The sequence below is a fragment of the Malaclemys terrapin genome, chromosome 1 (assembly GCF_027887155.1).
Source record: "Malaclemys terrapin pileata isolate rMalTer1 chromosome 1, rMalTer1.hap1, whole genome shotgun sequence".
NCBI classification, from domain to species: Eukaryota; Metazoa; Chordata; order Testudines; family Emydidae; genus Malaclemys; species Malaclemys terrapin.
Window position 1 is genome coordinate 217,503,949 of NC_071505.1, and position 14,768 is coordinate 217,518,716.

Here is a 14,768-nt window from a genome sequence, read left to right on the forward strand (position 1 = left end):
TCACTCCTGTTATAGGACCCATGTCTCTCCAAGGACTGCAGCATCCTCTTCAGTGACACAGCCCTCAGGCTGTGCCACACACTGTGCTCCTCCCCCTTCAGGGGGACCTGCGGTCCACTGTTCAGCCACTTCTCTTAGTAACTACTGCAACGAATTGTCTGGTCAATTCCTCATGGCCCCAGCATCCTCTTTGTCCTTGCCTCACGACCTCTGCCTGCAAACCCCAGCAGCCAGCCAGGATGTGTCGCTCGCTCCTCTGGTCCCTGCTAGCAGCACTGTTCTGTCCAGTGTGCTGGCAGTTCTCTCAGCCCTCCAGAGACACAGTCCTTCCTCCCTGGGCTCCCAGCAGAGAACTTCCTTCCTCTGCCCTGCAGCTCCCTTTTTATATGGGCCAGCTTGGCCCTGATTGGCTGCTCCCTTCAGCCCTTTTCTGATTGGCTGCCTCCTGCGCAGCCTCCTTAGCGCTCTATTAACTCCTTAGATCCCAGTGTTGGGCAGGCGCCCCATCACATGGGATAAATGATCTATTATTTCTTTAAGTTTGCTCTGCTCGATTTCCCCTGTGCAGATATCAGTGACATATATGTGAAGCAGTGGAAAACAGGGGAAGTCTTTGTCTCCGCATTTGGACTTCCAAAATTCAATTTTCTTAATAAAAGCATTCACTTTATCATAGAGATTCAGAACATTAGTGTCATGGCCTTACATGGACAAAGTTAGATCTTTCAGCTTGCTAAATATATCTGTGAGGTAGGCAAGTTGAACTAACCACACAGTATTGTCAAACACAGGGATAAGAAGGGATGAATAATCAGAAAGAAATGTGTGAACTTCTGTGTGTAATTCAAACAATCTGTCAAGTACTTCCCTCTTGAAAGCCAGTGAACCTGTGTGAAGCAACAGTTGCTGATGTTCTGACCCCATCTCTTCACAAAGAATGCAAAACAGGTGAGCATTGAGTGGCCTGGACTTGATTAAGTTGCCAGACTCATTTAAAACTTCTTGAAGTTCAGAACTCATCTTTTTTGAAGCAAGTGCCTCTCTGTGTATGATACAGTGCACCCAAGGAAAGACTGTCTTTCCTGATCCTAACTACAGGTCTGTTCATCTCCCGGTCATTGCACTGGCCCCATCAGTGGAGACGAATTTGCATAAATTCCAACTCAAATTGTGTTCAGAAAAAAAAAGTCAATTTGTTTAAAACTGTCCTCTGCAGTTGAGTTTGCCTTTATACTTCTGCAAAACGGCATGTGCTCGTTGATATCAGTGGTTTCAGGGTATCAAACATACACAATCAGTTGAGCTTCTCCACTAATATCCATGGACTCATCAAGCTGAAAGGCGAAAGTTTTTGCCCTTTTAAATTTCTCTACAAGTTGAGAGACAATATCCTCAGCCATTTCTTCAATTCTGCAGTACACGGTGTCATTTGATAAGGGTACTTTCTTGAGCGTATGAGCTGCTTTTTTTTATGAAGTATGTTTTCTACAAGTGCCACAGTGGCAGGCGGAATCAGATCTCCTGCAATTGTGTACCCTTCTTTGATTTTGCTGCAAGAAGGGAGACAGCATATGAAGCTCTGAGTGCTCTTGTAGAAATAGTTGAAGCTTTTTTCATTTTTAAGCTGGCAAGTCTGGAACTCAGAGCTTTCTTTGAAAACATTCTACTGGCTTACCCGCATGCACAGCGTGTTTTGTCTTCACATGTTGTTGCAAATGTGCTGGCTTCATACTGTTATTTGATAGAGTTTCTCCTCAAAGGAAACATGAAGCTATTGAAGATGTGAATCCAAAAGCAATATATTCCTTGCAGAACTGATGGTTTTTTTTCCAGTTATTTTCAATTTCTTACAATTTTGCCACTACTGCTACTTCCAGCTCCTCATTTTAAAAATCTATCAATTTTTACAACGCAACCACATACACACCATGACAACTTCAACCTCATTAACATGCTTGCACACATCAGTAAATTACATAAAATGAATGTCTAATACAGTTCATATGCACAAGTTACGTTACTATTTATATAGTATATAGAGCAGTATAAACAAGTCAATGTCTGTATGTAATTTCAGTTTGTACTGACTTCTCTAGAGCTTTTTGTGTAACCTGTTGTAAAACTAGGCAAATATCTAGATAAGTTGATGTACCCCCTGGAAGACCTCTGCGTACTCTCAGGGGTACACATATGCCTGGTTGAGAACCACTGGTATAAAAGGCTTAGGGCATGTCTATACTTACCTCCGGAGCGATCAATCTAGCAGGGGTTGATTTATCGCCTCTAGTGAAGACACGATAAATCGACTGCCGAGCGATCTCCTGTCGACTCTGGTACTCCACCGGAGCGAGAAACATAGGTGGAGTCGACAGGGGAGTGGCAGCAGTCGAACTACCACAGTGAAGACACTGCGGTAAGTAGCTCTAAGTACGTCGACTTCAGCAACACTATTTTCGTAACTGAAGTTGCGTAACTTAGACCAACTTAGCTCGCACCTCCCCCCAACCTTCCCCTAGTGTAGACCAGGCCTTAGTGTCAATGAGAATTGGGTCCTTTAAGAATCAATAAGATTAGAACACTGTCATGCTTCTGTATCTCTACAGCATTTCATCCTGTAACAAGGTGACTTTTCTATGAATGAGGAACCTAATTTCTATTGATTTCAATGGGTAAAGATCACATCATTTAGAAGCTAATCTGAAAATTCAGAGATCTGCTTAACCCAACAGGTATCACTCCTGATACTATATTAAGTATTTTAGAGGATTTAACAACCTTGGGTTCCTTATACAATTGAAAAGCAGTTTTCTTTAATTCTTGTGCACTCTTCATGCTCTGCTCTGCCTTTCTTGTCATTTGTATGCAGTGTTGTAAGCCATGTCTTTACCTCACTCACCTCTCCTGTTTATTTTTTACGCCTCTATAGGTCCATCCAGCACATTTTCCCATTGTCCCTAGTAGCTCATGTAATAAGCCACTCAAAGGCCTTTCTATTCTCTTAGATTGATGTTTGCATTCCTCTCTGTATCCACATTGGTTTCTCTCTCTCCTCTCACTAGTGCTCATGCAGGGAAGTGTAAAATACACTTCCCTTCACTAGCTAAGCCCACTGCATCACGTGGGAGATTCACCTCAAGGGAATGGAAGTGGTGTTTACGAGAGCTTTTTATGCATTTTGCTTAGCTAGCACTGTCTACTCTTGGGACCCTGCTGGCCCCTTCCAACCTCTTCCAACACAGTGAAACTCAGGCTGTGGCTCTTTTGCACTGCTCTGGTCTCTTCCTTGGCAGAGTTTCCAACAATGGGACCCCTGTAAGAGTCTAGTCTGGCGCATGCCAGTGTAACTCCACAAGTGATTCTGGCCCTTAATGCATTTATCATCAATAAACAAATACACCCACTTTACTTAGATTGAATGAAGTTCACCGTACTCAGAGGGCCAGCAAAAGGCCTATCCATTGCTTAAGTCCCACTGAAGTACAATTTTGACCACTTAAGTGCATGGGCTTTGTGCTGGCGCTCTGCACAGAAGTGACTTTAACCTACTCATGAAATGTAATTTCCCTCTTAATATCCTTCCCTCCCATTCCATTATTTCCACCCAGAGTTTATATTAGTCATCCAAAACCATCACAGTTTAAACCTGATTATAAATCTGGTCACAGCACTTTTACATATATGGTTTGCAACATTTATATCTTTTGTCATAATATCTGGGCTTCTCTGAGCTAAATCAAGAGTTATCTTTATGGCTTGATTTATAGGCTGCACGAACAAGTACAATGTTCATAAATCTACTGCTCAATTTGTCTTTTCCATTAAATCTATCACAGTTTATGTCTGGGTAAAAAGGTCTCTCATTGCTATTAATTTCCCCACAAATCCTTTTTATTTCCACTATCAGCTATTCATCCTGTTCTTCCTTACAATTGGGTGGTCCATAGAACATTTTAATTAATCTAGTCTTGGCTCTCCACTTTTGAAAGATGAATAAATTTCAGACCTGGAAATAATCCAAACGTTCTATCTCTTTTGCTTTCAAACACTTCATTGCATCTTTACTTCTCCGCCCAAACGTTTTGCCTATAATCCTCTTTTCAAATGGAGGCACCACAAAAACATCTTTTGAGCAATCTTCTTTCTTCTTCCTATGCTTTCTGCTGCATATATTTAGATATTTTCCTTTCTTGCCATTATGTAACAACAATTTTTAATGTGAGAGATTTTCTTTCTTGCTTTGTTTGCCTACAGAGCTGCTTCCCTCTTCAACTCAAGTGCCATTTATATGAGCTGTTTTTTCCTACATATTTCTTCCCTGCTTTTCTCGCTGTTAATTTTTTTAATGGGACACTATCAGCTTGTTTAGGACCACAAATTTTCCTTTGTAATAGTTTCATTCCATGAAGCACCTTTGGAAGATTTGGAGCCATATTATTAAACATAGGTGTCTAAGTTGTGCTTGCAAAACATTTATGTGATAGCCACCATCTTGGTTAACACTCCAGTGATCTCCAGAGCTAACAGCGTAAGCTACTACACTTTGACCTAAAGAGCCAATACTGTCTAGCTGGGGTTGTAACACTCAGATACTCTGGGATCAGGCAGAGAGCGGGACCTGTAACACACACTCATTAGAGGAACAGGAGTACTTGTGGCACCTTCGAGACTAACAAATTTATTAGAGCATAAGCTTTCGTGGACTACAGCCCACTTCTTCAGATATGCATCCGAAGAAGTGGGCTGTAGTCCACGAAAGCTTATGCTCTAATAAATTTGTTAGTCTCAAAGGAGCCACAAGTACTCCTGTTCTTTTTGCGGATACAGACTAACACGGCTGCTACTCTGAAACTCATTAGAGGGTTACATTTGCATACCCACAAAAACAGGTATTGTGTGCATATGGGTGTTCGGGCACACAAATATATATTTGAACATGCAATTGTGTACATATGCTGTACATGCAAACACCTGACTAAGTACAGCCCACATTACCATGGCATCTGAGCACCAAGCACTCCTTAATATATTTATTCTCACCAGACTGCTGTGCATTCTGCTATTAGCTAAACAAGGCACATGACCATATTAGCTAAAAATCTAATACTCATGCACACCTTCATGGTTCTAAGATTTAGCTCAAACAAAAAATCAGAAAAAGCTTTATTGTGCACACTTGAAAATGCTTTTAGCACTCATAGCTTCAGAATTGCTAAACCAGTTTCCATAAAACAAATCAAGTTTGAACAAAATCCATTCAAGCATTATTGAATTACCCAGGGACAACATTTCTAATGTGATAATGCAAGTTGTTTGTTTTGTTATGACCATAGCTCAATAATATCTGAAGGGAGTTTGCACAAACATTTAGTAGATTCCTAGACCAGCAGGGACCATTGTGACCATTTAGTCTGATCTCCTGTGGGCCATAGAACTTCCCCAAAATAATTCCTAGAGCAAATCTTTTAGAAAAACATCTAATCTTGATTTTAAAATTGCCATTGATGGAGAAACCACCATGACCCTTTGTACGTTGTTCCAAGGGTTAATTACTCTCACGGTTAAAAATGCATGCCTTATTTCCAGTCTGTATTTGTTTAGCTTCAACTTCCATCCACTGAATTGTGTTTTACCTTTCTCTGCTAAATTGAAGAACCTGTTATTAAATATTTGTTCCCCATGTAGGTACTTATAGACTGTGATGAAATCACCCCTTAACCTTCCCTTCATTAGGCTTACTAGATTGAACTCCTTGACTCTATCACTATAAAGCAGAGGTGGACAAACTACAGCCCGTGGGCCACATCCAGCCCGTGGGACCGTCCTGCCTGGCCCCCGAGCTCCTGGCCCGGGAGGCTCGCCCCTGGCCCCTCCCTTGCTGTCCCCCCTCCCCCGCAGCCTCAGCTCACTCGCTCCGCCACCAGCACAATGATCTGGGCGGCGGGGCTGTGAGCTCCTGGGGCAGCGCAGCTACAGAGCCCAGCCTGACCCGGTGCTCTGTGCTGCATGGTGGCGGTGGCGGTGTGGCCTGGCTCCAGTTGGGTGGGGCGGCTGTAGCGCTGCCAGCTACCGATGCTCCAGGCAGCATGGTAAGGGAGCAGGGGAGGGGGGTTGGATAGAGAGCAGGGGAGTTCAGGGTGGTGGTCAGGGGGCGGGGGTGTGGATAGGGGTCGGGGCAGTCGGGGAGGAACAGGGGGTTGAATGGGGGCAGGAGTCCCGGGGGGGGCAGTCAGGAAGGAGGGGGGGTTGGATGGGGCGGCGGGGGTCCAGGGGCGGTCCGGGGGCAGTCAGGGGACAGGGAGCGGCAGTGTGTGGATGGGGCAGGAGTCCGGGGGGGGGGGGGGGGGCAGATAGGAGGTGGGGGCTGGGCCACGACCCCCTCCCCTAACCGGCCGTCCAAACAATTTACGAAACCCGATGCGGCCCTCAGGCCAAAAAGTTTGCCCGCCCCTGCTATAAAGCATGTTTTCTAATCCTTTAATCATTCTTGTGGCTTTTCTCTTCACCTTCTCCAATTTATCAGCATCTTTCTTGAATTGTGGACCCCAGAACTGGACACAGGATTCCAGCAGCGGTCACACCAGTGCCAAATACAGAGGTAAAATAACCTCTCTTCTCCTATGTGAGATTCCTCTGCATCCAAAGATGACATTAGCCCTTTTGGCCACAGCGTCTGATTGGGAACTCTTGTTCAGCTGATTATCCACCACAGTTCTCAAATTTTTTTCAGTCACTGCTTCCCAGGATAGAGTCTCCCAGCATGTAAAGTATGGCTACATGCTTTCTTCATAGATGTATATCTATTAAAACACACATTGTTGCTTGTGCCCAGCCTACCAAGAAATCCAGATTGCTCTGTATCAGTGACTTATCCTCTTCATTATTAACCACTCCTCCAGTTCTTGTGTCATCTGAAAACTTTATCAGAGATGATTTTATGTTTTTTTCCCAGTCATGAATAAAAATGTTAATTGCATATGGCCAAGAACCGATCCCTATGGGACTCCACTAGAAATACACCCGTTCAATGATGATTTTCCATTTTACAATTACATTTTGAGTCCTCTCCATTAGCCAGCTTTTTAATCCATGTAACGTGTGCCATGTTAACTTTGTATCTTTCTAGTTTTTTAATCAAAATTCCATGTGATACTAAGTCAAATGCCTTACAGAAATCTATTACATTAACACTATTACTTGTAATCTCATAAAAAAGATATCAAGTTAGTTGACAGGATATATTTTCCATAATCCCATGTTGATTGGCATTAACTATATTACCCTCCTTTAATTCTTTATTAATCAGGTGTCATATCAGCTGCTCTATTATCTTGCCCAAGAGTAATGTCAGACTGACAGGCCTATAACTACCTGGGTCATCCAGTTTACTGTTTTTAAATATTGGCACAACATTAGCTTTCTTCCAGTCGTCTGGAACTCCATGGTGTTCCAAGATTTACTGAAAATCAGTATTAATTGTACAGCAAGCTCCTTAGCCAGCTTTTTAAAAAATCTTGGATGCAAGTTATCTGGACCTTTTGATTTAAAAATGTCCAAGTTTATTAGCTGCTGTTTAACATCCTCCTGAGATACTAGTGGAATGGAAAGAATGATATCACATGCTATGGCTATATTTTCTGTTGTTTTCCCAAATACAGAACAGATATTTATCGAGCATTTATGCCTTTTCTGCATTCTTATTGTGATAATTCTACCATCTAGTAATGGACCATTACCATTGTTAGGATTCTTTTTGTTTCTAATATACCAGTACTTAAAAAATGCCTTCGTATTGTCCTTAACTCTGGTGGTCATAGATTTCTCCTTGTGTCCCTTTGCTTCCCTTATGCATTTTCTACAATTCCCAACTTTTGATCTATAGTAATTACTATCAGCTTCCCTTTTCTTCCATTTGTTATATATTATTATTATTATTATTTATTTTATTTTTAGCTGCCTTTTCTTCCCCACTAAACTAGGACAGTTTTTTAACTGATATGGCCTTCTTCCTCAGTTGTGGCTTTTTGAGCAGCTAGTAAAGTATTCTTAAACAATTCCCAATTATGATTCACATTTTTTTGATTGAATTATTCCTCCCAGTTGATTTGGCTTCTAATTGTTTTCAGCTTTGTGAAATTGGCCTTTTCAAAACACCAATTATAAATATCACTGGTGTGGACTTTATTGTTTGCAAATTATAAATGTGATCAAGTCATGGTCACCTGTAACTAAGTTACCAGTAACTTTTAGTTCTGTGATCAGTTCTTCTGTATCTGTCAAAATGAGGTCTAAAATAGAATTTCCCTATGTTGGATACAACACTTTTTGAGTTAGGAAATTGTCATATATACTATTTATAAATCCCAAGGATGTTTTAGTACTGGCAGCATGAGACCTTCAGCATATGTCACTCAAATTGAAGTCCTCGGATGATCACACAGCTTAGAAAACTTCCTCCCATGGGGAATTTGTTTAAGAAAGTTATGAGCAACTTCAAAAGAGTTTATAAGGAGCATTGCATTCCAGCCTTGGGTCAGATCCTCAGCTGGTATATATTGGCATAGCACAGGGATTGGCAACCTTTAGCACGCGGCCCATCAGGGAAATCTGCTGGTGGGCTGGGACGGTTTGTTTACCTGCAGCGTCTGCAGGTTTGGCCAATCACAGCTCCCACTGGCCATGGTTCACCGTTCCAGGTCAATGGGGGCTGTGGGAAGCAGCACAGGCCGAGGGATGTGCTGGTTGCCGCTTCCCGCAGCCCCCATTGGCCTTCATGTTTACGGCTTTGGGGTTTACGGGTTTTTCCTTCTTTTCCAGGTCCTGCCAGCCTTGCCCAGCTGTGTCGGCTGTGTATCAGGAAGTGTCTGGGTCGCTCATGTCTTTATGTAGTCCACAAGCTGAATCTTCCTGAGCCACTTGAGAAATTTCTCTTATATCGATAGCTCTATGACTGTCTATAAGATGATTGCCAAGAGAGGAACAAAATGGCTGTTTACCACAAAGATATTAAACCAAAGTGAAAAACAAAGACATCATTTACTGCTTACTATAGGTACCAAACTACTTAGCTGCTGACATAACAATACTCCCTGACACAATACTCCTATATGTTGTAACCACTGGAAACTGCTTTGTAGCACAGTGCATGTTACCAGGAAATGATATTCTCACACTTTAGCGTTAAATCCACTGATGTTAGATAAGAGGCTGAAATATGCAAACAGCAGATTGTACAGCTGTGTGTAGGTATACACCCAAACAGCTGATTGTACAGGTGTGTGTGTGTGTGGGGGGGGGTGTATGCACAAACAGCTGATTGTGCAGGTATATGTATGTGCGGTATACAAGCCACCTTAAGTATGATTTAATGAAGTCAACTACTGCATAGAAGTCTGATGCTAGAGAAGTTTAAATTAAGCCAAAAGAAATAATTCATTTTCTCCTCTCTTTCCTTTCAAGTGCAGTAAAAAGTCTGCATGAATCCTGAACTTTTGAGATTTCATGAAATAAATCCTCAAATGAAAATATCAAAGGGGAATGGAGCCCCTCATTGACAGTCTGTGTGGAAACATCTGGGGGGTGGTAGGTTCCTACCTTCTCTCATTCCCACTTTATTTGGCTTTGTGAAAGGACACTGGAACTTTATTATGGCTTTAGCCTTCCCATTATTAGTTGAAAAGCCTATGGACTCTCATAGAGTGAACAGAAGGCCATAAAGAGCCAGAGCTATCAGAATATAGCAAGTGGAGATCCTGAGATTAATAGTATGATAGTACACTTCAAGGTTTGTTTTGTTTTTTCCTGAGGTTGGTTGGTTAATAGAAGGAATGTTTCTTCAATCCCAGACTTTCGATACAGTTTTGCCACAAGCAGGGGGGTAGTGATGGCTCATTTAGATTCAACAAAGCTGAAAAGGGATTCCAGCTTCATTTTGTTATCCCAACCTCTTAAGGGTTTGAGGAACAAATACATTTTCAACCTGTGAATGAACAGTTTTCAATATAAGCCACAAAGGAAGATAAAAAGAAATAACATGAGAAATAGGCATGGTCTAGTGCAGGGGTAGGCAACCTATGGCACGCATGCCAAAGGCGGCACGCGAGCTGATTTTCAGTGGCACTCACACTGCCCAGGTCCTGGCCACCAATCCGGGGGGCTCTGCATTTTAATTTAATTTTAAATAAAGCTTCTTAAACATTTTAAAAACCTTATTTACTTTACATACAACAATAGTTTAGTTATATATTATAGACTTATTGAAAGAAACCTTCTAAAAATGTTAAAATGTATTACTGGCACACAAAACCTTAAGTTAGAGTGAATAAATGAAGACTCGGCACACCACTTCTGAAAGGTTGCTGACACCTGGTCTAGTGTGAATGTAGGACCGAAAACCAGGAACTTCTGAGCTCTAACCCTTGCTCTGACAGCAACAACGTCTGTGGCTTTGGGCTAGTCACTTAACCTCTCAGCTACAGTTTTGCTATCTGTAAAATGGGAGTCATTGTTCTCCCTCACATTGTTATGACAGTTCAGCATATGGAAGATGAAAAGTGCTAGGTATCACTATTTCCCCCCGAGATCAAGCAGAACAGACCTGTGATGTCACAGCTGAAGTTAAATGCATTTTCCTGCCTCTGAAAATAGCCTGTGTTTGCATAGGTTGGATGTTTTTTCCATTGCCATTAACAGCAAGAACCATTCTAAAGGGGCAGCGAAGTTTTCACTGAATATAAGTATTTCCTCATATGGTACAGGACATATGCCAGAGTTGGATTAGCATTTGGAACTTTGTATCCTCAAAATCTCACAGGAACCTATCAAAACCTGAAAAGATTGTGTTCATTTTCTGTCACTCAATGTCATTATCCTTATCTTTATCTAATCTGCCATATTTTAGAGCATCAGCCATAGTTTCTAGGTGACATCTGGGATCTAAACAGAGAGGCAGACACTCAGCTGATATAAATTGTCATAACTCCATTGAAATCAGGTGAGCTAAGACAATCTACCTGAGCGGAGGATCTGCTCCAGAGTGTATAATATACAATTGTTTTCCTTATACACGCAACAATTAATATAATATGTAATTTACATGGGATTTTAAATTTAAAAGAATTTATATTCCTTAAAGGAATGGAAACCCCATGAAGCAACTCTGGAAGGTATGTATTCTGAAGTGGCAGAAGCTGCTCCATAGTTATAGTTGAACCTAGCTTCCCATCATCAGATCAGTTTTCAACCCTTATCTCAACTTTCCTCCAAAACAGTATTCTTCCTGAAATTTCACATGGTGCATCTTTATTTCTGGGTAGAGGTTTTTTAGAAGTTTGATTAAAAAAAATCAGAAAACAAGATTTAAAGTTATGGTGTCTTGAAATCGTATTAGAAGTTCACTTGATATGTTGTCCAAAGTTTTTTGCTCTAATCCCATTTCCTCGCCTAAAAATGCCACAAGTGTTTGTTGTTGACTGTATTTTGCTTTGTGACAATTTACAGAAGTATTGCTTATGACATGGCAGGAGGTGCTCTTTCATTTTCTCACTCTCCAATATCCCTTATATTATCTACCCAAATCAGCTGTTTGGATGAACCGTCTTTTTCACGGGAACATGTAACATCTATGTACATCTGTGCTGTAACGTCTAGTGGTCTGATATCCTTTTTTCCAACAGCGGCCAGTACCGGCTGCTTCAGGGAAAGGTGCAACAAATCCTACAATGGACAATTATGTAATCTTGAAAGTTTCTTTCTAATCACTGGCAGTTAGTATTTGCCTTATCCTTTGTAGCGTGAAGTGGGATTGTGGAAGTTCTTCGTTTTCCCTATAATGATCTGATAATTTTTTGGGGGGGACAAAGTGGGTGAGGTCATATCTTATTAGACCAACATCTGTTGGTGGGAGAGACAAGCTGTTGAGTTTATACACTGAGCTTGTCTTCAGTTGAAGTTGGTCCAATAAAAGATATTATCTCCCCTATCTTGTCCCCACCTATTAAAAATAGTTATGTGGTAAATTAGCCAGTTTATATTGTTTATTTGTTTTCTCAGAGATGAACAATATTGACATCTGGTACTATGTTAACAAATCAGATCTCCTATGCGAATAAGCATGCCCCAGTTGTCTAGGAGTGAGTACAGGGAAAACTTGCTTACCTCTGAGCTACTAAATTCACATATACAAATTCCTGCTTTCTGAGTGGCTTGTCAGCCGGGCTGCCCGGGGGGGGGGGCAAGTGGGGCAATTTGCTCGGGGCCCCACAGGGGCCCCCACGACACTGTCAGAGGCTCACCCCCACCTCCGCCTCCCCCCATCCCCTGGCGCCTCAGCGCACCGCGTCCAGGAGTGGCCCTGGACAGCGCTGCAGCGGTGTGGCTCGGATGGGACCTGAGCTCCTCCCACTCAGAGCGTGGTAAGGGGGCGGGGCTGCGACCTCCAGCTGAGCAGTGGGAGCTCAGGTCCCGCTGGAGCCACGCCGCTGCAGCGCTGTCCAGGGCCACTCCTGGATGCGGTGTGCTGAGGCTCCTGGAGAGGGGGGAAGCGGGGCTAAACAGCATGGTAAGCCCCTCTGAGCTGGATACCCCCCTGACCCTATCCCCCCCACAGCCCTGACCCCTAGCTCCGAGCCCAGCCCCTCTGAGCCGAGCACCCCCGACCCCATCCGCCCACAGCTCTGACCCCTAGCTCTGAGCCCAGCCCCTCTGAGCTGGGCACCCCCAGACCCCATCCCCCCTAAAGCCCTGACCCCCAGCTCCAAGCCCAGCCCCTCTGAGCTGGGCATCCCCCGACCCCATCCCCCCCACTGCCCTAGTTCCGAGCCCAGCCCCTCTGAGCTGGGCACCCCCCGTCCCCATCCTCCCACAGCCCTGACCCCTAGCTCCGAGCCCAGCCCCTCTGAGCCGGGCAGCCCCCGACCCAGAGCCCAGCTCCCCACCCATCCTTGGGCAATAGCAGCACCACCCCCAGGCAGCGACAGCCCATTGGCACCAACCATCACCATCACCCAGCGAGAGCCCATTATGTAATTGCAAATGTATACCTACCATTAAGCATTTAATGTTTTTAAATAATGTATTTCATGTATTTTCAAATTATTAAAAATTAATTTTTGAATGTATTTCACTGGTTATTTTTTACATTTCCAAATACATGTTACTATAGTATTGCAACTTTTTTTATGAAAGGGGCCCCCGAAATTGCTTTGCCCCAGGCCCCTGAATCCTCTGGGCGGCCCTGCTTGTCAGTGGCAAACATGATCTTTTTCTGGATCAGGAAATAAAACTCCCGTGTATGAATCTTTGTTTAAAAGGGAAAAACTGGTATATTCCTAAAATGTGTGGGTATAACTGAGAGGCTGTCAGGTATTTCCTTGGAAGACATTCCACGTGTAAATATGGCAGTATATATTGCACATTGGCTTCATACACTGTGATCAGCATTCCCTTCTCAGGTTGACTAGTCTTCCTGTTCATGTAAAATTAAGTTGATATCTGTTTATTATTCAACTGTTCACCATTATGTGGTTCTTTCTCTCTGTATGTTCTTATAGGACTGGATTCAACTGGGATTTATACTGGCTTCCACTGTGAAAAAACAAAGTACAGGGCCTGGCTGCAAAAAAGTCTACCGTGGAAGGGTGTGGAAGGGGGTGGTGCTCCTCCTTCTCCAGATCCTTCCTCTGTGTAAATTGCTAGCATACTCCAGAAAATGAATGGTGATAACCCAGAAGAAAGCATGGCCTAGACATCTAGGGCATATGCTGACTCAGTGCATCATCTTCAGAGTGGCCACTGGAAATGGAGCCCCTGCCACAATTATTGCTGTCCCTCCCCCCAGTACAAATCCTAAGGGAGGGCAGGTGGCAGTGCCACTTCGGGCCTCCATTGGGAAAATCTTGTTGGGGCACTGAGGGATCAGCTGGCACAGGGAGGAATAATTTACACCTATGTGCACCACAGTGGATGAATCTGGTCCATCCACCACAGAAGCTGTGTTATCCCATTTTTCAATGGGCAGTCCTATATCTGACAGGGCTGTTGAAAGACTCCCAATATCTATGGTGTGATGCTGCTTCACAATGTGGCAGGATGCCAAGATTGCAAAGCCTCATAATAAAATTAATTTATAAGCAAACTTTTAGGTGACCGTCTGAAAAGACAACTGAACCATCTATCTGGCTAACAGTTTATGATGTCTTTGTGGGGTTTTTTCTTCTGGAAATAGGGTTTTTTTTCTTTGCACAAACCCGTTGCTCCTCATGATCTTTTTTAAATGTTCTGCAGTAGATGTGTAATATCTAATAGAATTTATTCCGCAAAGAACTGTTTGTCTGGTTTTATTTTTATTTCTGGAAAATACCTTTATCCTTAAGCTTCTCAACCCTTGTAGAAACTCATGGAACTCATGGTGGTGGGAGGGAAGGAAATTATATTAACATTATAATTTAGCAATTGAAAAATTTCTTGAATGAATGACATCCAGAATGACTTGGGGAGGGGAAGGAAATGTCAGTTAGAGATTCAATAATTATAATAAAATTCAGGGAGGCAGAGAGAATTTTTGCTACCATTTTGTTTAATGAGTGAGTTGAACCTACTGAATATACAATTCAGCAAACCAGTATGAATAACATGTCCGTGTGCTAACACTCGGTAAGGTTTGGTGTACATGGAAATTTTCACTGATGAAATATTTATCAGTGAAATTCCTATAGACCAGTGGTTCCCAAACTGGGGTTTGTAAAATGTTACAGGGGGTTCTCAGGGAAAAA

At 42.8% G+C, this 14,768-nt stretch overlaps 1 protein-coding gene across 4 annotated transcripts in view; it reads left to right on the forward strand.

Moving 5' to 3' along the window:
• Nucleotides 1-13,075, forward strand: part of ASB11 (ankyrin repeat and SOCS box containing 11) — a 31,650-nt gene extending 18,575 nt beyond the window's left edge. For 2 of the 4 annotated variants that reach the window (XM_054007318.1, XM_054007303.1), the window contains exons 7-8: nucleotides 6,521-6,595; nucleotides 8,815-13,075. In XM_054007318.1, coding sequence (XP_053863293.1) covers nucleotides 6,521-6,595; nucleotides 8,815-8,939 — 200 coding nt within the window. In that variant the 3' untranslated portion in view covers nucleotides 8,940-13,075. The remainder of the gene's footprint in view (nucleotides 1-6,520; nucleotides 6,596-8,814) is intronic. The other 2 variants (XM_054007293.1, XM_054007312.1) reach the window with 1 other exon arrangement.
• Nucleotides 13,076-14,768: the final 1,693 nt, after the last annotated feature.